The sequence below is a fragment of the Syngnathus leptorhynchus genome, chromosome 2 (genome assembly GCF_054491065.1).
Source record: "Syngnathus leptorhynchus isolate UIUO chromosome 2, UIUO_Slep, whole genome shotgun sequence".
Classification (NCBI taxonomy): Eukaryota; Metazoa; Chordata; class Actinopteri; order Syngnathiformes; family Syngnathidae; genus Syngnathus; species Syngnathus leptorhynchus.
Window position 1 is genome coordinate 9724266 of NC_141196.1, and position 23438 is coordinate 9747703.

General features: G+C 42.9%; 1 protein-coding gene across 1 annotated transcript; it reads right to left on the reverse strand.

The window, feature by feature from the left end:
• Window positions 1-1420: 1420 nt before the first annotated feature.
• Window positions 1421-9728, reverse strand: fgf16 (fibroblast growth factor 16). Its single transcript, XM_085905626.1, has 3 exons — window positions 9018-9728; window positions 6909-7012; window positions 1421-2765 (listed from the first exon to the last, which is right to left on the reverse strand). The coding sequence occupies exons 1-3, from the start codon at window positions 9328-9330 to the stop codon at window positions 2520-2522; spliced, it is 663 nt and encodes a 220-aa protein (XP_085761752.1). The 5' UTR covers window positions 9331-9728; the 3' UTR covers window positions 1421-2519.
• Window positions 9729-23438: the final 13710 nt, after the last annotated feature.

Consider the following 23438-nt stretch of genomic DNA (forward strand, 5'->3'; position numbering starts at 1 on the left):
AGGTTTCTCGGCACATCAGCGCCGCTGGGCTGGGCAGCCGGCAGCTGTTTCTGTCCGTTGTGTGTAGACGACACTATAGTTGAGTCTGTGGGGCCCCCCGCACCCCGACAGCCGATCACTACCCAAATCCACAGCGATGTGTAAAGCCAATTAGGAGTTTGGATCCTGTTGCATGAGGAATCTGATTTAGTACGGTGGATGAAGCCGACTGAGAGCGTACTGTTGAGCCAGCGGAGCCTGCCTGTGCACTTTACTTGCTGAAGGCTTTATGGGGGCAAATTGGCCTGGGAGTCAACGTGTTCTCTTCTGGGAAACTAGATCTGCCGCAATTTTTATTTTATTTTTTTTTCTTCACAATGTTCCCGCCGTCTCAGACTGGAAGACAATCGTTTAGCGTTTGCGCCATGTGCCCGAATGTTTTCAGATGAAGAAAAACTCAGCTTGATTGACATTCCTTCACAATTTGCTCATCGGTTATATCGAAATACTTTTTGTGGCCAATCCAGTACAATATCATCGTTTTGAACTTTTGCCAAAATGATTGTAAATAACCCCCGTCTCCCAAAAAGGCTTGAAATTCTTAGTTTTCGAGTTTATTCAAACCTCACCAAAATTCAAAGCAGACTGCATCAACATTTAGCTGTTGTGCTGCATGCAATTGGAATAAACAGCAAACAGCTAGCAAGTAGCTAGTAAACGCTTTCAAATCTGATGAAAGACTTCGCCATACTTCATGTTTAAGGTCTTTTAGAGTGTGTCTATAATCAATTTTTCCAGAAGCATGGCCTTGCCCTTTGCGTTCTTTCGACACCACATTTAAGAAGTAGGGCTATGAGAGAAGGACTTTTTAATAAGTTGTGAATGTCTCTATTCATCCCCTCTTTTGTGTATGTAAACACTTCATATCTAAGCGACCAATGAAAACTTTATTTTATGTATTACTAAATGTATTCCGTCATCTTTTGAACTCTTGGCTACTCTGCAACCAGCCGCCCCCTTGATTTGGAGTTGACAAAAAAACGATGACTCAGAATACCTTCAAAATGATCCATTTGTCGCCTTTAAATTAACCATTGACATTGAAAGTCTCATTTCACTGAATCAAGTTATCCTGAATAAGTTTAACAGACAGTAGTGAAAAACTAATCACTGATGTTTATGGTTTTTTTTTTTTTTTTTATGGTAGACTGAATGGCAAATCCATTTTTTTTTTTTTCTTGCCAACGAAATGAGATGAACACCAAGGACTCTAGTTTTGTGGCCAGCACATCAGTGCCATGGCGCCAATGCTAGTGGATCCTGATTTTCATATCCATGCAAGGCTCACTACTTGCCAATATGGCGGACCAGAGAGAGAGAGAGAGAGAGAGAGAGAGAGAGAGAGAGATTATCAATGTATAAAGAAAAACACAAGCTCATATACGTTCTACATGTTTTTAATTGGTACATCAAATTTGGATCCAGGCACAAATAGTCTCACTAGCAAATGTCATGCAGCTGAACAATTTTATTGTTATGTTAACTGCGCACATTTTTTTTATTATTATTATTTTCTAAAAATGCTTTATTGGTCGTAATTTCAGTAGAATCTAAGGTCCAGATAATTTCAAGTTCATTACAAAATAAAGTCTTTGCAATAAATAAATATTTATACTTTATATGTCGAAAATAAATATATTGTACATCTCATAAATAGGATCGCGCCCATATGTCCCCCTCAGCTGCTTGCCTTTTTTTTTTTTTTTAAATCATGTTCCTGACACGCTGAACATCACACAATAATCACTTGTTCTTCTGTCCCGCATTGATCACGCAGATCATTCAAAGGCCATTGAGCATTTATTCCACGTTCTCGATGTCCATCTTAATGTAGTATGTACGAGCAAGCGCCTAGTAAAAGAATTTGGCGCTCTATGAAAATGTCTTAGTGCCGCTTATGGCTTTACTGGCAACTTTGGCAGTGGAACAAAACTGCACATTTTGCAAACAACATGCTACGGAATAAATGCTAAAGGGGCCGTCCATGCTATCCTCCATCTGGGTTGTAAGTGCTCTCAGATGAAGACCGCATTCGTCACGTTTTCTGTCCAACGCGGGACATTCTCGTCTCGCTTCTGACCGTGACCCCCTCGGAACACGTCACGGGTGTGTACTGTACACTTGAGCCTTCTTCCTGTCCTTTGGCTCTCTGAGTCCATGTGGGAACGTATCTCCTCTTCTGTTAGCTCTAGTGCTTTGTTTCCCATCACGTGGTAAGGTCAACCGTCCGTTGGTTCTGCGCCAACGTAGTGCTTAATTGATCTCTAGGGAAAAGTGGTTATAGCGCCTGATTGGAGCCTTTTCTCTCGCCAGTTTGCCGGGCTGCAGATGCAGGAACACGCATAGATGTTTATATCAGTGCTCTTGGTAGTGAGCCGAGGCGAGGCGCTGACCTCGGAGGAGGGTAAACAGTTTTGTAGCAAACAACCCCCTTTGTGGTCATGTCTTCTTGCAAGCGGGATCGCACGTCCAAGCTGCGGTCACCTGTATTGGAAGAGGTCCCGATAGGCCTGAGGGATTTTTTCAATCTCTACAGGCCGCGGTAAGAAGTGTGTCAGTTTCTGGTGCTTTTTAGTCCTGCTGCCCTCCCTGGGCGAGCCGTCTTTGTTCAAGGCCACGTAGTAGAAGCGCGCCGTGTCGTTGTGCTTGTATAGCGTTGACGCGTACGTGTTGTACCAGTTCTCCTCAAACTGCTCCCTGAACACGCACTCCGCCGTCAGCTTCCTCTGTGAAGAGAGGGGGAACTACATGTTAGGGTCTGTCGACATGAGTGAGAGAGCCTCCTTCTTCCTACTTTACATGGACCTGAAAATTTGACTGGAAATTGTGTCGAATCAAATATAATGGGAAGGATTTAACAGCGCATCATTCATTCATTCATTCATTTTCTGAACCGCTTAGTCCCCACGGGGGTCGCGGGCGTGCCGGAGCCTATCTCAGCCGTCATCGGGCAGTAGGCCGGGGACACCCTGAACTGGTTGCCAACCAATCGCAGGGCACACAGATCATTATTTTGTTTATTCATTATGCAGCTCCTTTCGGGGTGTGGACCTTAGCCACCAGAGGGCAGTATAAGATGATTGCTGTTAAAAATCACGATTCAGTAACATCAATTGTTTTTACAAGAGGATAAAGAATATATCTGAATGTTTGAGTTCATATATTTTTTACAAAACGTTTTAATACATTCTGACGCTAGCTAGTTTAATTAGCTCGCCTATGTTTTTTTTCCCATCGCACGTTAGCATTAAGATAGCGGCCTTTCATCGGACTGTGTTATGTTAAATACACAAGTGTAATTTTAAGTTTTATTTTTTGTTCTAGCAAACAGGAATGGCGATAACAACTTGACACAAGCACTTAGCCTCTTCTTTTTTTCCTTCACTATCTGCTACTTGTGAAATTCCCTCGTGCTGGTGATTTTTGCTCGCGACACATGACAAAAACAAATCTGTAGTGATATGGCTTCTATCTTGAAAAATTAATTGGAACTTTTTTTGGGCTCGGTGCTGGGTTAGTAATTTCAACCAGTTTGAGTTTACAAAGGCAATGCCCTGGACTCATTTTCCACATCATACAGCCAAGTAAAGGCCAATAATTCAGAATCTTTCAAAGTTCAAGCTAAACTAAGGCACAGTTGGTCATTTAATAGGTTAATACTGTCTGCGCTTACAGCTCTGTTTTGCTAGGGAAGGCCGTGAATCACAGTCACAATGTCTCCTTAAAAAAAAAAAAGAAAACTGCATCTTGCGGTTATATTTCAACATGAAATGGGACAACCTTTGCGTGGATTTATGACTTCAGCGGCCTTTAAATGCAGCCACTGAATGACGCAGCTGCTGAACTGGGACACAGAATTTGAATAGCATTTGTCTGTGTACAGTATGTGTATGGGTTTAAGATTTGCTCATATAAGTCGTTTTGGGGCCCTGTGTTGGGTTGCAAGCAGTCAGGGCTACTTCCCGCCACAGTCCCAAAGTCAGCTGGAACGGGTTCCTACTCAGCCGCGAAACGAATGAGAACAAGCGATGCAGAACACGGATGGTCCGATGGAAGTCATATTGGGCACGTGGCCAAAACAAACATCATTTCTATCCGTTGTTAAGTTGCGACTCACTCCGCGACCGACAAGAGACGAGCCTTCGTGATCGTTGCTCTTCCATTTAAGTCCTGTAGGTGTCAGTGATTTATATTTGAAACAGACAATTGAAGAGTGTTTTAGGTGGCCATCTTCTGGGTTTGTCATCCAGTGATTTTTCTGGTGCAGCCTATCCTAGCTGACTTTGAATGAAAGACAAAACGACACCGCTGTAGCCATTCTCTTGGCGCCAGTCTTTCCAGTATATGTACAAATACTACGTTAGCTTTTTAGGCTAATCAGATTTCAGCCATGTCAACCTAATCTGCCCAGGGCCTTTAGAATCGGTAGTGTTGGCCCAGGACAATGCAACATGTTTGTTTAACCAAAAATATTTTAAATTGGTAACTAACTGGCCAACAATACCGTTTGCTGATTGACTTTGAAGGAAGCTAACTATGACTAGCAACATGTTTGTCGTGATCAGCATCTGAATATGTTGTATGTCTTTGTCATGATATAGTTATGACTCAAAACGGGATGTTTACTGTAAACACACGTAAAAGTACTGTAACACTATTTGTCTCATCTATTGCTATATAGACGCATATCGTGATAGTATTCAAAAATCCACAGCCTGTGATTGCCAAAAAGTCATCTCGATGTCTTACAGCTGCTCAGGAGCTGCACATCCAACTGAACTTGACATTTCAAAATGGAGCTTGAACCAATGTTTAATCATGTGTCCAACGAGGCGGTTCGCCATCGCTTTCCGCAATATAGCGTGCGTGTCATCAAACCGAACCCGTAGAAACTCATTTAAGCAGGTGCTCATTATGATGAGGGTGAGTCATTAGGAATGACTTTTCACTTAACATTCCAGAGTCGCTCTGCGGACCCGCTGACCTCTTGTCGTGCTGGGGGATCTTTCCCCTCTCTGTAATGCAACATGAACGCTTCACACACACGCACACACACACAGCCAGCGTCTCTAAAAGCTGTCCTGACAGCGCAGCGTGAGCGATGGCTGCCGGTTCAGCAGGTGAGAGCGAGCTGGCTGGCTGAGCGTGTGAGAGCAATAGGAAGACACAAGGGTACGAGCTCCTCGCCTGCCAAAGACCAGTCATTTATGCAACGCCTGCTTCTGGTTCTGCTCTGTAAGCAGACCGCACAGAGGGAGGATCCCCCCAAGAAGGAAGCCCTCGTTGCAAAAAAAAAAAGCAGGGCTTTAAGCTGATGCTTTGTCAGGCTGGAAGAACTGTTGTGTGTAAACACACATGACCGGACCGTCCTATTAGACGTACTCGTCAAGGTCTGCTGACTTCGTTGCGGCGGAAGAACCCTTTAACCTTTGACCCCGGCCTCCTTTGATCATTGGCAACATGGGAAAAAAAAAAATATCCCGCTTTCAATATGTACCATCTCCCAAAGCATATTTGCAGTTTGACATTTGCAAATTCTCACAGTAAGAGTAGAACAGGGAGCTCACACTTGGTAGGAGAATCTCCAACAGCCAAGCAAAACTCATGGTTGGAAGCGACCATCCGAAGGAATAAACAAACATGAGATGGCTGACAGAGGCAGAGAGGATTCAGGGATGAATGTCTAAATATCGGACAATTCACCAACAAAGTCTTAAATAGTAGCATTTAGCTGACTGAGAGACTTTGACCGGCTCACTGACAGTGACAGGTGCTGCTGTTTTGGTTAATAATAGAATTCAAATCAGCTCAGCTGTCAACTCTTAGAACTTGCGGTAATTAGTTACTACTCGCATTTGACAATGAGAGGGACAGCCGCTATTTTGACTTGGGTTATGTCGGTCAGGTGTACACCGGGTCTCGTCGTCATCTCCCCCCCCCCCCCAATCGCTAATCGCTGCCTCCCACCATCCGCCATCACATGCCCCTCAGCCCCTGGGGGTCAAAGCCCCCAGGATACCAGACTCTTGATACATACGCATGCAGTAACAATATCTGCCGTTTCAACACAATGGGCGAGTTTAAAGGTAGAAAGGTGGCCTCTGTTTCGAACGCTCTGGGCTAGAGTTTGGAGGGTGGGGGTGTGATGGGCCAGAGAGGCCCCAGGTAATGCCTTGGGACACCTGATACACAGCCCTCGCATACTTTAGCCCCTCTTTGTCTTCATCTCCTTCCCCTCTCTTGAGATAAAAACATTGTGTATGCATGACAAAGAGGGGGAAATTCTTGAGAACCAAGCAAACTGGCTGCTTCCATGTTTAACGCTAAAGGCCATCAAGTTCACCAACAGGACATCTCAGAAAGTCTGGACTCACTTTGAAGAGACTTTAACAATATTTCTGAATGACTTGAGTCCAACGCAACCTTATGAGATGCTTTTTGTCTAGATGACCTGCGGTCGAGGGTTCATTTATAGAGGCGGAGTTCTAAGGGGAGCGTGTTAGTCATAATTGTTTCGTCTTGCTGCAGTTTGCTATCAGCCCACGAGCCTTGACAACGCACTGAGACCTGGATGATTACGTGCGCTAGCAATCATTCAAACATTCAAAGGAATCGAGGTGACCTAAGGAGCTATGCTGCAACTATGGTGGAATATCTAACTTGCTTATTCTCACTTGCCAACACCAGGGCAAAAGACTATAGCAGGCAGAAGCAGAGACGATGCCTCATTATTGAAGTAAACACATTTTTTTCTTGGATACAATATCAAATGATCACTCATACTTAACTTGTGTTGTTTCAAAGCATTGTATATCATTCTGAGTTCCCAGGCAAGGAGTGCAAAGAATCGTGGAGGGTTTTTGACTCACCGACCCATAGAGCTCTCCTTTCTCGTTCATGCCGAGGTAGAGTCCGGCGTCCACGCCCCTGATGCTGACCAGACCGACTGCCAGACTGATGAACTCCAGGATACCTTGGGATCAAACGTGCACGCTGGTCAGGAAGCGCTCCACTGTACACACCCACACAAAGACGTCTGTGCACTTACACAATCGTGGGGTTTTTTTTTTGGTTTTTTTTTTTCTTGCCACTTTCTCTACTGGTCTCACTATGGCTGCCTGCAAAGCCAGGAACACGCTTGTGTGTAATTTCCTTTTCCTGCCCCAGTGTGCCATCTACTTGGTGACATGAAAGGCATTTTTTCCCCCCTATGGACCAATTCAGTTCTGCCTAGCAACAAGTGGACACACCAACATAATGTAACGTAACACAACGCAACACATTTATAGACGTACAATGATCAATCAATCAACCAATCAATCAATATTTCTGATAATCGATTAATCGTTTATAAACCTTTCCTAATTTAAAATGGTCCAAATCCAAAAGGAAAATTCAGCCTCCCAACATTAGATATTCTCAAATATAGTCTGGAGTGATTTTTTTTTTGTCATATACTAAATATCATAGTCCTAAATGGCGTCATTGTTCATCCTATCAGAGAATATTTGGCATAGTGCAATTGACCAACCAACAAGTCTTCACTTGGCCTTTACTAGTGAGACAAAATTGAGCACTAGTTTGACTTTGTGCTATTAGTACAACTATGTTACTAATAGTATAAGTAGCACGCAAACTAGTGCACAGTTTTGTCTCACTAATGCAATGTTGTCCTACTGGTCTATGCAAATGTCATACATGATAGAAATAAAAATGGACTTAAGTTATTCCTCTGTATGTTTGGACAATTCCGTTGCAAAGAGCCTCCAATTGAATTAACAATATAAGGCAAGTCTCAAGTTATATTGGAGGCATTTTATGAAGTTGCACTTGCTGTACAGCCAAGACTAGTGTACAGATTTTTTTGGAATGTTTTCTATGTGGCGTTTACAACCGCTTGTAATGTAACACAAGAGATGTTTGGCATGAAGGCTGGTGAGCGAGCGGTTTGGTGCCCCAGCGTTTTGCACACCTAACTAGCAGTGACTTTTATGAGGAAGCTGAGCCTTTTGTGCCTCCGATGCTGACTCACAGGAAGTTCCAGCGCAAGCGTACGTGAACTTCAAAGGGTGGGAACCAAGCAGTCAAATTAAAAGCCTGGATGCTGGGATGCAGAAGTTCGCAGTCCGAGAGGATCCAGCTGGCAGAGGCCAGCGTGCGGCCACCTGGGCCCCATCTTCCCCCGAGCTCACGGGGTGCCAAACACTGACAGTGTGTCTTTTTAATCAGAGCCATGTCTGACAAAAGGCTTTGCATCTGTAACTTAAGTCGTGCCAGAGACAAAGACGAGGACCACCCATCCTTTTTATGCGAACCGTCCTGTTTTTTTGGACCTCTCCACTGGAAGCCAACCAGAAGTTCTGCTTTAGCCCGCACCTGCATCCTGCATGCTACACGTTCGCACCCTCGCGGCACGAAGAGAGGAGACACCTGCGGCTGCCGCCCAAAGGGAATTCGGTTTCGGAGAAAAGGTGACTGTGACGCACGGCCGGATATTCACTGGGGATGTAAAGAGCTCAAGAGTGACACTGCTGGAGATTTATTTAATTGGTTGTGTTGCCTCACCTGCAAACAATGTGCAGCCTGCACTTGCATGTGGAAGCAAGATGGTGGTACATTGTTGGTCATTTTTTTTCCAAATATATTCAAATCATTCATTGATACTTGTACACAACACATTTGAATTTCATTTGAACAGCAGTAGAATGTAACAACGTAAAAATACTCTGTAGTTGTCTTTATGTGATCTGTCTGTCTGTCCGTCCGTCTGTCTGTCTGTCTGTCTGTCTGTCTGTCTGTCTCGTCTATATCTATCTATCTATCTATCTATCTATCTATCTATCTATCTATCTATCTATCTATCTATCTGTCTATCTGTCCGTCCGTCTGTCTGTCTGTCTGTCTGTCTCGTCTATCATCTATCTATCTGTCTATCTTTCTATCTGTGTTTCAGTAAATCGCGATGAATGAATACGTACCAAACCTGCTGTGGTCCTGCCTGGTCCCGTGCACCGTCCCATTAGGGAATATCTCCAGCTGGAAGCCGGACCTGCAGTAGAGCTGCCGCCGCCTCAGGATGCCTTTGAGATGTCCAAAGTCGGTGGGCGACCCCCGCTGAAGGCCCCCTTCGATCTGGCCCAGGCGCTCGTTCAAGCCCAGCGGAGACTCCGGCTGCAGGGGCGCGTTCCCAAAGGCAGGCAAACTTTGTAAATCCAAGTCCAGAGCTCCGAACAAAGTCCCCACCTCGGCCATGGTGTGCACGGCCGTCAGGTTTAAACTAAGCGAAGGCATTTAAAGTGGTGAAAATGTCCGAGCCATACAGGCTGAACGAAGTCCTCTCGTCATCCGTTTTGATATGTACGCTAATGAGAAGGAAAAGACTCTATTATATACATCCTCCCCACTTATTCTCCTCACATTGGCCACGCCTGGCTGGCATCTTCTTGTTGCGCGCACCTCACTCGGAGCGCGGATTCCTCCAATCCAACTTGTCTGCAATTCAGTCGTCTACATGAAATCGTCTTTCCTCAATGACAAGTCGTGAGAGATCCTTGAAATTTTACCACGCAACGATCCATCCGCGAATTTTTTTGGGGAGCTCACGCTTGAGCATATTCGCTGTGCAATCCACGCTTGCGCGCAAGTGTCAGTGCCAAACAAGCGGAGCTTCTCATGAGAGCCGTCTCTCCTCCTCCTTCTCCTCCTCCTCCTTCTCCTCCTCCTCCTCCTCCTCTTTGGAAGCAGGTGCTTCCTCGCCCCGCTTGCACTACGTCTGCAAAATGTGGTGCAACAAGGCAGCAGCTTTAACCACTTGTAGGCCCTACTACTGGCTTTGAGAAAGGGAGGGGAAAGCTTCTTAAGTGTGGTGACTGGTGTGAAACCGCCACAGCTACTAAGTGACGTTAAAGGGCTTGTCAAGTGCTTTCAGAGATCCCTTTTGAAATACATTACACGTGCATGACGATGAGTGCTAGCAACATGTGATGAAACTGAGAACTATTGAATGGCAGGGGACAGTTGAAAGAGCTTAACATAGCTTGATGAACTACTTCCATTAAAAAAAAGAAAAAGAAAAAAGCTGACAGTGTCAGAAATTTGCAAGTTTCACCAAATTTGATCTAGATATGGCCATGTGGACATGATTTGCACATTCATCTTGCTGATGATTGATTGAAGTCTTGTAACGTTTTCATAATAATGATGGAGAGGAAAAGACTCCATAAAATCCCAAATATTTGTGCAATTGTTCCGATTTTTTTTTTTTTTAACTGCAGCCCACATTTTTATTGGATGTCAAGAGAGCATGAAGAAAAAGGGGATAAAAGATAAATCTGGACTTTGTACCTCTTTCTGTACACAGCGGGGTAACAAGCCCTGACATGTCGAAGCATGACCTGAAAAAAAAGGGAAAAAAAAGAAAACACAGCTGTTTTGCAAAGACTTCGCTTGTGTCAAGTGAAAACAAACAGCAGGAGTATTTTAACTAGATCACTGTTCTTGAGATATCAGTGACAGCGGGATGGCTGCTGTGAGCTGCATGAAGACATCAATAGCACAATTCAAGTCGGAGACATGTTACGTATGATAGACCACCCTCGAGCTGTCTTTATGGAAAGCCCCCCCCCCTCGTTGGCCCCTCATCAACACAAGCAGCAGCATGACATACAAGTTGTCTGTTCAGTGCATAGGGATCAGTCATTTTAAACTGGATTTAGGTCTGGGCTCTCACGGTTGCTTTAGGTCAGGGGTCACCAAATCCCATCCGCAAGGGTACCTATCCAGCATGTTTTAGATGCAGCCCTACAACAACACACCTGATTCAAATGATCAGCTCCACAAACAGGTCAAATCGTCGGACTCGACGTCTTCCTGAAGAGGTTTACGACTGCCATAAGATGGCAGCAAAACACTCGTTTCCTATTGGACAGGACTAAAGGCTGACTAAACGAAGCTTCACCTAACTTCAACATAGTTCATTGGCACCCAGATAAATATATATATATATTCAATATTTAATCGCAATATTGAACGCTGACAAATCTGTCAATCTGACAAAAAAAAATCAATTAAAAAAAAAAAAAACAAGTTCAAAGACACAAGTTGAAAAAGACAAAAAGGAAAAACGCATTTTTTGTATTAACTTTAGTTAATCGCACATTTTATTTTTTTGTTTTTCTGATCCATGATTTTAGCAAATTTTGATACCTTTAATATAAAGAAGAGGATTGATTTTCATTTGCAGACCCATTTTTTATTGAATTGAATTCAGGTGATACAAAGTCACACAAACAGGCCTCAACAATTCGAAATTTGGGCAATAGAAAAAATATAACATGCATATGAAATGTAAACAAGCACTCAACCTATCGTGCAACAAAGCATTTTTAAAGTTTATTTTGAACTTAGCAGCAATATAGCTATGAAAATCCTATAAATGTACACGCTCCACCTGTTATTATGAATGTGAAATTGCCCCCATATTTTTTAACAATAAAAGAGATTTTGAATCGGAAAATAGTGACAACTATTGTTTATAGAAAGGATTTGGGGATTTTCTTGACTGTTTTTTCTGCCAGAATGAATCGAAAAATATCAATTTAATTAGATGCTCTTTTTGGGTGGCAAAAAAACATGCTGGAGTCTAGATCTGGCCTAGGCTTTGAGAGCAAATTGAATTGATTTTGATCTAGTTTTATCAACACAAGTTGAAGTAGAACCCCCTCTCCCTTCCATTTTCTGTATGCGGCCTTCTGTGGAAACGTTTGGATATCCCGCTGAGACGGTATGACTTGACACCCTCCAAAGCATGCAGGCCTGCTTAGCAGATACTTATAGTGACTATAAATCTTGCGGGCGTGTTGGGCCTTCATTGAAGTTGGCGAGGGGACAGTGGCTTTCAGCACCATGGAGGCTATGAAAGGTGGCGAGGGTGACGGATGCCCGAGGGCCTCTGCTCGATGAATTGGCCAAGGGGTTGGCGAGGAGTCAGGTCAAGTGCGGCTTTGTGCGAGCGGACATCGGGGCGCTCGCTACACAGGAGCCTGAAAAGAAGTTTTGTCTCCGTTGGGGCAAGGATATGAAAGAGAAGAGAGGAGGAGGGACAGAGAGAGAGGCTAATGTCTAGTAGAACGTAGGAATGAGCTTCCTATTTAATGGAGGCAAAAAAATATATATATATATATATATATATGAGTTTACATATAAACAACTGTTTATTCTTAATAGAATATTTCCCTGCTGGTGATTTGGTTTAAAATAAAAAATAAAAAACAACTATTGAGTGTTTAGAGGCAACCTAAAAAAAGTCGTTCTGGGGATTTAAGATACAGCAGGCCTCCATTTCCCAAATATATATATATATATATATATATATATATATATATATATATATATATATATATATATATATATATATATATATTAATACTAATACTTAGCCCATCAATGGGTTTTCCGTTGGAATTGAGCTTGTGGCGTTTGTAATATTAATTACGTCTTGTATTTAAATATACCATGTGTGTAATTCTTTCTGTTGTGTGTCTAGCAGACGATGAATGTCTGGTGATCTTATTTGAGATAAGCCGTTTGTATAAGAGTTGAGCTAGCTATATGGTCTTCAATATTATTAACATATATACGTAAATATTTTTATGATGTTTTTAACAAATGACAATTGAAAGTATAAACAACAACAAAATAATTTCTAGGCTTTGGTGTTGAGGAAATTGTTGGATTTCGATGCTCAGGCCCACTTTTTGGAAACTTTAAAGGTCAAATTAAATCAAACTGTCGTGAAAAAATCCGAGGTGGTACCTTTTGATTCCCTCTTTTTTGGTAGCTATTAGAGCTCCATCTGTTGCTGGTCAGCTGTATTTTATAGTTGACAAGGCAGATTTATGGTTGCAGACACACTCACACAAACACATACACATGAGCACACACTAACACACTGACTTAAAATGTTCCCATATGCTGCGAACCTGCCGAGGATATAGAAATGAAGATAATGACCTCAAGTGTACGTCTGCAGCTTTGAAGTCGCTCTCCCGGGAGCACACACGCACACGCACACACACAGTCCCAATAGAAAATACACTCGGCGGATTGGAGGCTAACAAGTGCCTCACCTATTTGTTTGGATTAGAAAAAATTCATACGTGTCCTCTTCGGCGAGGTTAGCAAAGGTCTGCTTAGCCAAATAAAGTGGATATGTTTTACATATAGATACATGTTGGATTCAATTATGGCGCCTTGCTGGAGGACTGTTTTGACATTTTGGGAAAGCTGCTTGTTCATGTTCTTGATGTTCTTGAGATACAGTATGTCTTTGAAGTGTGTGCAGTGCGTTGGAGAGCACAAAGTCGAAGGAAACGGGTCGGTATTCCAAAAGCTGCTCCAGTGCTCTGTAAATACCACCGTGCATCTCATTAGTTGGACTAATAAAACAAAACAAAAAGGAATGCTTGGTTATGTAATAGCTTGATGCATTTTTTTTTGTAAATAGCTGATGATAGTTATTTTTTTCCGTGTTACGTCAAGTGTAACTCTCCATGCTCCTTAGGTTGTAAACAGCCTCGGCTTAGGATCACTGCCCGTTTTTTTTTTTTTTTTGCAAAAAATACAAAAAAAAAAGAAGATAAATAATAGTGGTTTGTAGAAAACCTGCAACAATGTTCGATTTGCAACAGACAACAGCCCCGATGCCGTATGGTGTTCCGCAGGGTTCAATATTGGGGCCGTTGCTATTTGCATTGTATTTGCTGCCCTTGGGCTCCATCTTTAGTAAGCATGGTATTTCCTTTCACTACTCTGCCGATGACAGTCAAGTCTATGTCCTGCTAAGAAAAAAGATTGTTTCTCTTCAAGGCCACTTTTGTTCTGTCTGGTGGAAATAAAAGCCAGAAGGACACTAAACATCTTGAACTTCAACAAAACAAAAACAGAAGTTATTGTGTTTGGTCCCAGTGGCACTTGCTTCGTGTGGGTTTAGTGCCCAGTCTGTGATGTTGCGATTGTGAGTGTGAATAATTGTTTCTCTATACTGTATGCACCCTAAGATTGACTGACCAGTCACGCATGGATCAGACAAGCAATGGATGGATGGATCAACAGATAACTAGACAGATTCATGAAAATACAGAGCCCTCAAACACTCAAACTGGTTAAAGAAGATGGCCTCCTGCTCCCTATGATACACCACTTGTGTGATCACATCTGATCTGGGATCGGGTTCTTGGGAGCCACTCTTAAGCCCAGACATGCGAGGGCACCAAAAGATGGCGGGATTTGATGTGGGCGGTGAACACGGGAGTGTGCCGGGGGGGTCAAAGCCCAGCATGTCCTGGTCAACAAAAACAGCACAAGTCAAGTTGCAGAGAAGAGGCACACGCTCCCAGAGAGAAGGGCTGCTATCATCTGTTCTTATTTTATCTTTTGTCAAGCAGCATGTGGAAAATGATCTTCGCTGTGAGTTATTTGCAGAGCTGGATTCCATGTTATTTCATTCCCAAGCAGAGACATAACAGAGAGGGTCTCCACTTTCATGCAGGTGGTCCCTCGGCCTTGTTCAAGGGCGCCGTGTGCGTTGGGGCGGGGGGTGTAGAAGTTCGGGTGGGTGGCTGGATTGTGAGGGAAGGGGGGAAAGAGAGATGCATGCGAATATAGGTAATGGTTTAACATTTCATGGCCCGCCCACCCAATGTAAAGATTGTGTTAATTCATTAGTTTGCTTTGCTTTCATGCACTCATGACGACACCTCCATCGCCCAAGTTTCTATTAAGTTGAAGATATCACTAACTCCAGTTTGACATACAGTAAACCCCCCTTCATCGTGGGTCCCAAATTCACACTCCTGCAATTTTGTGTTGTTTCTTTTTTTTGGATTGTTAATAACTATTTGTAGTCTAGCTTCAGTAAACTGTAGAATAGAGTGTAATTCCAGGACATGTATGTAGTATAAGATGGTGTAAATTTGAAAGAAGAAGAGCGAAAACAAAGAATTTCAGCGCAGTCTAGCTTTTGTTAAAAATGATTGTTATCGACTGTAATCCGGTTTTCTAATGCTACAGCTGTAGGCTCATTTTATAATGTGCATCTTTGGACACGATTATTGGTGTATTTTGGGAGATAAGTTACAATTATTAGTTTGGGAAAAAATGAATTTACTTACTGTAAACAGAAGAATGTGTACACTTTACAATATTTTAGTATTTTAAATTATTTGTGATTCAGATTTTCTTTAAATTAGATGTGTTACGTTTTAGATATCTGTAACTAGATGCATGACTGGTCAAAACAAAATAACATGTATGACGACAACTGTATCTCATACTGAAGTTACAGATAATTCGTGTTTGCTATTCATAATTAACAAGCGGATGTCTGCAACTGAACTGTATGAGTGTGGTAGGAAACCCGTATGGAGTGCGTGACGTCATTTGTCCCAAGTAAAACGACATTGCTGATATCTTCAATTCAGTTTTGACTAGACAAAACTGAATTACAGATAATTCTATCTGTTGTTTAGACTAGTCTCAATGATGTTACAGATCATCTTGGATGAAAATTCCAACGATGCAAAATGTAATTACAGCTCTTCAGCTGGTTTTCCAAAAGACCTTTCTAATTGGCTTGCCATTGGACCGTATGGATGATTGACACTTCTTGTGAGAACAGCAATAGCGTCCCCACGTGTGTTTCTTTGCTTTAACCTCGAGCGGTGTGACATGAGGGGTTAGTTTGGAGAGTGCGTATGCGTGATCATGATCCTGTCTGATGAGGGAACGGGCCCTTGGAGCGAGACTATTATGTTCAGCGCAAGGATCCAGCCTCAAACAGATGTTAGGCGGCCTTTGTAAAGGCCTTGGCACGCAGCCCGGGCCTACCTATCTGCACAGCTATTTACATGGCAATCCAGCTGCTCGCTCTCTTTTCCTGCTCGCTCTCTCCCTCTCCTGCCGCTCGTATTTGCATGGCCCCGCTCTCCCCTCGCCGTTTGAAATCAAATACCCGCTCACGTATAAACTTTGATCAATCAAAGCCACTAATTTGTTTAGCTGACAAGACAGCTGAATTCAGGTTCACTTGTAAGGGGGGGTGGGGCGGGGGGGTGAAAAAGGCCAGGCGGTCTGGATCCCAGAATATCTTTCTGCTGACGCAAATTTTTAGCCCACGATTTATTTTTAGTTATTTTTCCCTCTTAGAAAACACGACTGCGTCGCTGATAGTCTTACCTGCTGCACTTTTTTGTCTGTCCGCTGGAGATGTGGACACTTCTGCTTTCTCACTCATTGTATGAGCTGACGCCAGACGTAGTGTGCTGCCTTTAAGTCATGTTTCCATCGAGCGGGTTGCTAAAATCCTTGAGATGGAACCGAAATAGCCATTTTTTGGTACCCCTTTGCAAGGCGGCACGGTTCCTAAATGGTGGCGCAAGAACAGGAAGAACACAAGATGCACCTTTTCTATAATTAACCTTCTCTTGGAGAAATCATTTTTTGGGGGTCCAAAACGTGATCATCAGGATTTTATCATCTCAATCATTTTGCAATTTTACATTGTTTCAGATTGTAGAGACATTATACCATCAAACATGTATGGTATCGTACCGTACGGTATCGTATCGTAACGTATCGTATCGTATCGTATCGTATCGTATTCCAGTCCAGTTTAGTCAAGTCTAGTCTAGTCCCCATACCATACGTATGTAGGTACTGGTATGGAAAGACAAAGAAAATCTAGATCTATTTATTGCAACTGATGACTTGGTGACTCTCGGGGGTCCAGGAACGTCAGTTTGAGAACCACTGTCTCAGAGTACAGAAGCAGTTCCAAGGAGTGTCAATGAGAAGAAACATCATTTTTAAGTGGAAGAAATTGGAGTCAAGTCAGTAGAGGGCGCTAATGTTTTCTCAGCCGACACTTCACATTGCCTCATGCGAGGTTATGCTAAGACAAATGGAAAGTGATTTCTTAATTAAAGAGGGAAGTTCAGCCTTTTGTTTGTTTTTAAGATTCCGTCTTCACGTGTGATGAGTCCTGTCTCCGTTTGTGCAATCAAAGCTGTTGGTTCGTCTGATGCCTCTGCTAATCACAGTCAGACCTGCCACATTATGGAGGTCATTTTCTGTCAAGGGTGATGCACACTTTGGCATGACTATGTAGACCTGCACACGTGAATGCTTAGTTTGTTTAGCAAATAGGATTAACACAAGGCATGTCTTTCCTATGCTCACAGACAGGAAGCGGTTCTCTCCAAGAGACCTTTTCATTAACTCAAAGAGTATTTTGGTAATGAGGGTACACGAAACCACTGATGAAACATGTGGGTTCATTGTTGAGGAATTTTATCAAAAAATTTAAAAGAAATCCACGTAAAGTCTTCAACGTCTTTAACTTTGGCAAATAGTTGGTTGAGACAATCTCTTCACTGGCAGAAAGCAGAGCAGAGGCCGAAACAGGTGCAGCGTGTTCATCACGTCCTGATGGAACAGACCGAGGGCCAAAAACATATTGGACGTGTTTGCAAACAGATGGCCAATGTTAACTCACTTTGTCCAGTAAGAAGGGAAAGAAGTAAAAAAAAAAACAATACTTTAATTGCGAGCGGCGCCAAGGACACGCGGATGGCTTGTACTTTAATTTGCAGCAGATCTCTCCAGCTATTGGGAGGAAGAACCAACTTTCCTGTCTGGGATTACCACAGCAAGTTACACGCATGATACGTTTGGCACAGTTTTGCCCTATCTGACGCATTTTCAATCTCCATCCCTGTGTACAAAATCAGCCACCACCAACATTATCAAGTAAAGTTACGTACGACAACTTCACTTGAACTTCAAGATACCAACCCGTCTTACATCTCCTCCATCTCCATCTTCAATCTGCCCAACCTCGACCCCAATCTTATGGTGTGTGTGTGTGTGTGTGTGTGTGTGTGTGTGTGTGTGTGTGTGTGTGTGTGTATATATATATATATATATTGTGAACCCAACCTTGTGATTTGCTTTTCTGTTCATTGTGTGTCATATTTTCTTGCATTCCTCAGTCACGTGCACACCCACCTCATCTCAACACACACACTCGCGAACACACACACACACATACACACACACTCTCCCAAACATACACACGCACACCTTCATCTTCCATGTTTGTATCACAGCTTCATTTCACATGTAAGGTCACGCAGCAGCAGCAGCAGCACAGCTGGCATCAATGTGGCAGACGTCTTTCTCCGTCCAGCACTGGAAACTTATATTCATAGGGCTAATCAGTTTAAAAGATAATGAAAACCGAGATTGTTTACAGAGATTAGGCCTTTGGAAATGGACTAATCAGCGTTTTGAAAGTGAACTGACAGCGACGTGCGCGGCAAAACTAAGCGACGTGGGCGGAGCTCTCCCGGCCCTGATGTCATGGCAGATACAAGATAGAGGACGTTCTCCTCGGCTCCATTTGCTCCTCTTTGCTGGAATGAAATTAGTCAGCGTGTAACGGACGGGGCACCTGTCAGCCAGATGTGTTTGAGTAATGAGAAAAGTGGAGCATGAAGTAAGCGTTTTGACAAAAATGTGGAGAGAAAAATTAATCTTGGGCCTAATTTCACTCCAAATATGTGTTTGGATTTATGTGGAATGACTTCAGAGAGGTGCTACATCTTCAACGTATTTGTAAGCATCAACGGCAATGAAGCGCATTAGTGAGAGCTTGTTGCTCACATTGTGTTGTTTGTTGCCCGAGCAATTTGAGCCCGTTCCCATTTTATTGATTGGACTTACACAGAGGGCCTCGTCTTAATTGGGGAGGGGCTCCCCCTGTAAGCCATGAAAGAAATTATCTGCATCTTACATCTCATCCAACAAGGAGGTAACATATGTTTAGAATTTAGACTTGCATACCACCACCCCTAATTCACCAGCCAAACAGAAATTGTACACGCTTACAACTGCTGAGTGGAAAGCAACTCCAATTGGGTGAAAGAGCTAACCCAGCATTGCTCGGTCCAAAAGGGACCAAGCAATATTTAAACCCAGTGAGCTGTGCTACTTTGGTAGCATCGGAGGATACGGGCATGGCCATGAAAAAGGTCCAGTGGGCACCTTTCCTCAGCTAAATGAATATTAGCAGCGCTTTTATGAAAGTAGTTCATACGTGTCACATGAGAATGACATGAAGTCTGGTTAGTGTCCATTTTTTTTACCTCACGACTTGTTTTTGCATACTTTAGGGCGAGGACTCCTTCTGGAAAGGAGCACAGGGGTGTGAATCTTTTTGTCTGGGTCAGAACACACGCTTTCAGTGCGGCGGGAAGCAGCGAGGCGAACCTCGCTCGGCCCAATGACCAACGCCAATGGCATCCTCCGCTACGGCACCGGGGGGAATCTGCATTGTGAACACGGGACATAAAAGTCACATAAAGTTGCATAATCAGGTGAAAAGAGAAGCACGGAGGTCTTTATAAAAAAAAACGTTCCAAGTTTGGCACTATGGCGCAGTGGGATTTTTTTTTGTTTTTTCTTTTTCTCCAGCACCACGGGGCTTATATCAAGAGTGTTTAAGTGTTACGCGTATGCCAGCCGCTGCCTCCACTCTGATGCTCTTGTTTGCTAAATCTGCCCATTCATTTCTTGTGAGAGCGACCCTGACAGTATACTCCATCCATTTCCTTCCCAGAGGAGCATGACAGGAGGCGGCCTGTGCTGCGCCGCGCGCCAATAGGAGCTCAGAGTTGGGTGGTCTGTCCGTCAACAGCAGATTTGAGGCCGGGCCTGAGAAAAGCAGCTCGGCCGTATCACTTTCAAAGAGTGAAACCCAAAGCAGCGGCTGCTCTCTGCAGCCTGCCGCAGCCTCATATGCACAAAGACACCTGTTGTTCAGCCTCCATAGGAGGACTTGATCCATGGAGGTGTTCGCATTCATGCCATCTTGTTTTCACTTGGTTGGGTTGCACATGATAAAGTAAGTGTAGTGCTGAAACCACGCTGTGTCAAAAACAGCTTTGAACATAAGGAAATGGCCGACTGTAAAGAGAAACACAAGGTTCAACATTCCTTCAGTGGACACTGGTCTAGAGCCAGAAGATGAGGTTGTATTTCTTTCTTTATATCATAAAATAGAATTCTCAGGGGTGCAACGAAAACCGAGTACAAAAAAGTGTTTTTGGATTTGAAAGATCTGAGTACGACTAACCAAATAATTTCACTTTAAAATACACACCACTTCAATCATAACACACCCTATCGATTCATTTGTTGGAGTTGCACAACCCTATATGTGATCCATAACATCGAGTAGAATTATAAACCAGATTTTTCTTAGCTATACATTCTGCCTAGAAAAGGGGACGCGCAGGAAAAAAAAAAAAAGGGTGCGTACTGCCCCAAGTGGTTAGTATACCACACCAAAACTCATGCTCATCATAAGTTGTTAAACACATATTTTCTTTGTTCAAGCTTTATATGACCACATAACAATTATTGCAAGCAGTTGTGCTTTGTTTCTTTTCTTGTCATTAAAAAGCAGATTACAAGCTGTGTGACAATGAAGCATCTTGTAAACACTCTCTTTTCATCAGTGTTGATTTCATTGAGTGAAGCCAAGTTTGTGATGAGACTTTCTGTACTTTAAATGAGAAATGACACATGGAGTAATTTCATTGATTTGTCTTTGGACACCACTGCTTCATTGTGTTTCCCCTCTGCTGTGCAACAAATGGGCGGTAACGCCTTATGAAGGCCAGACACTTTAGTTACACTCAAGTGCTAATTGCAGTAAATAGAAAACAGAGAAAGACAATTGTTAAAAGCTGACTTTAAAAACTTGACTGTATTTGATCGACGACTTTGATCTGCGGAGAAGTGTAACGTTCACGAGGGAGATCCTGCATGTGATGTAAAATAAGTGAGTGTTTTAAGATGGCCTGATTATTGTCATGTTCTTTGTTTGTGTTGGATTAGATTTAGTTTTGTTTCATATTATACCATGTGACTTTTTCCCTGTGACTTTTTTTCACGTCACGTTTGCTTCTTATGGTTTCATCTCCACCTGTTGTTGTTTGCTCTGGTTCTTGTGTTAGCCAATCAAGTCCCTCCAGCCAGTCGTGTCTTTTCCGGGTGTGCCTCGTTGTCTTCACATTGTTGCATTCTGGTAAGTGAGATTCTACGTGTTGCTTTGAGACTTTAGATTTAGAGGGGTTTTTCCCCCATGAATCTTGTTTGCCTGTTGTTGAAAAAATGTTGTTTTTTTAGAATACACCTGCTCCACTGGCTTGCTTCTCCTCCCTGCACTTGGGTTGTAGAACTTTTGCTTCCAACACCACAAAAGCTCAACATTTTGAAATTTCTTGGCTAAATTTCAACATGAGACGAACACTTTAAAATAATTGAGCAAAGAAGGGTAAGCCTGTCGGCTACCTAAATCTCTCTCGTTCAATATGAACGACGAGGGTAATTTGATAAGGCGCCGCCACTCTCTGGGATCAAGCAGTGTGAGTGGAGGCTTTGTTTGTGTGCCAAAAGGATTTATGGAATCAAATACAAGTTTTCATTTCCTTGTCTGAGTATACATGGGGGAGATTAGAAGAGGAAATATGTGAACAAAGTAAAAATGAGTTACCAGAGGTATTGCGGTTTAGTTCGACTTGTTATCCTCCTCCGATGTGGTATTTCTCTGGCGAGCTTTGTGTATTTCAGTGGGATTCAATTATTCTCTCTAAAACAGTACAACACAGTAGTGAGTAGTAGCAACATATTTTTACCCCATTGCACGCTGTTCGTAACCTTTAACCTCATACTTTGAGACCGACATAAACCGATGACCTCCTGTATAATCGCTTTAATGACATGAAAAAAAAAAATAATCCAAGCGATCCTAAATGAAAAAATGTGGCCGATGTCTTTTGACTAACGTGAGAACCCACTTTTCTAATCTTATAATGCAAGTTAGCAGCACATATAGTGCAGAGGATGAAAGTGTACGTCAACATGTGTTAGACGTGCAGCACAACAAATGGGTGTAACTTGACAATTTCAGACGTTGTAATGTAAAAAGACAACACCGTTTAAGTTGTTTGAAGAGAAGTAACAAGGGCTGAGGTCTGTTCTCAATGCTTTTGTTTGCTCACGCATGTTTAAGTGCGTACGTGATCGAAAATCTCATCTACATGTGTCCCGTCTCTGCCGTCATGTTCTGAAAAGCAGACAACATTCCTTTTGAATCACTTTCTATCTTACACACTAAATACATTAACGCTACAATGAGACGGATGACGTACGCTAGCTGCCTTTTTTTCCCCCCCCCTCCTGCGTTTGTGTACTCTTTCATCTACGTCAATTTCTGAAAAATCCGACATTCCTCTCCGCTCTCACTGACATCATTTCACGACTCTGAAAAGTTACTGTAATATTGCAGAGAGCTCACGAAAGTCCCTTGTCGCTAGCTCACCAGAGACTTGCTGGCGGGCGCTGACCATAAAAAGTCGCTGGAACTTTTTGGGCCTGTTTAACTTTCAGCCTGCTGATTTTTTTTTAAGAAATAGGTTGGGTCATTGAAAACTTGACACCTTGTCTTAAGGACAAAGTACATGGACTTTATGCTTGATATCAAATACATCCTCAAACAGCTTTTCGTATTTTGCAGCACATTCAATAACACAAAGAAGCATGACGCCTTCATTGGTTACGTTTACATAGACACATTTATTCGCATTAAAAGCCTGATTGAATGGAAATGCTTCATGCACGCACCCCATTCGGAATATTCTGATTCGATCAAAGCTATTCCGATCAAGATTGATCAAATAAGAAGGGTGGTTGATGTCGATTGATAATCCGCTCAGTGTGTGTGAAAACGTCGTAACTAACCGTCTTTACCGTGCATGTCTGTGACGTCTCTATATGCGTTTCTGTTATTCTCGGAAGCTAGTAGAAGTAGAATTTTGATCTGATTTAGTCCTTAGCTATTGTAGTCAATGGGTTCTGTTGTCAATCAGAGACACGTGCTCTGCGGATACACCTGGTTTATAGTCTCACTCGCATGTCCTCCACAATGGAAAATGAAACAGTGACAAGAACTGGAATGGCTGTGTCATCTTTCAGCAGACTGTTGTCACAATAATGTGGCCAAAGGAATGGGTGAGGTGAAAACGTTGTTCCAGGACCTTTGTTGTTGTGTATGAGAGAAGATGTGGCTCGACCCCGTCATCATCAGACAAACAGATGTGCACCTCTAGTGTTCTCCGTCTGGGCTGCCATGACCACCCTACAGTTGGCTGGTCTAGTCAGTCATATTTGCTTTCATTAAAAAAAACACTTTGAACCATTGGTGTGACTCGAACACGAAGGACATGCCTCCAATAAATAACGGTTTATCTATAGCGCTCTAATTGGAATCACCTTTG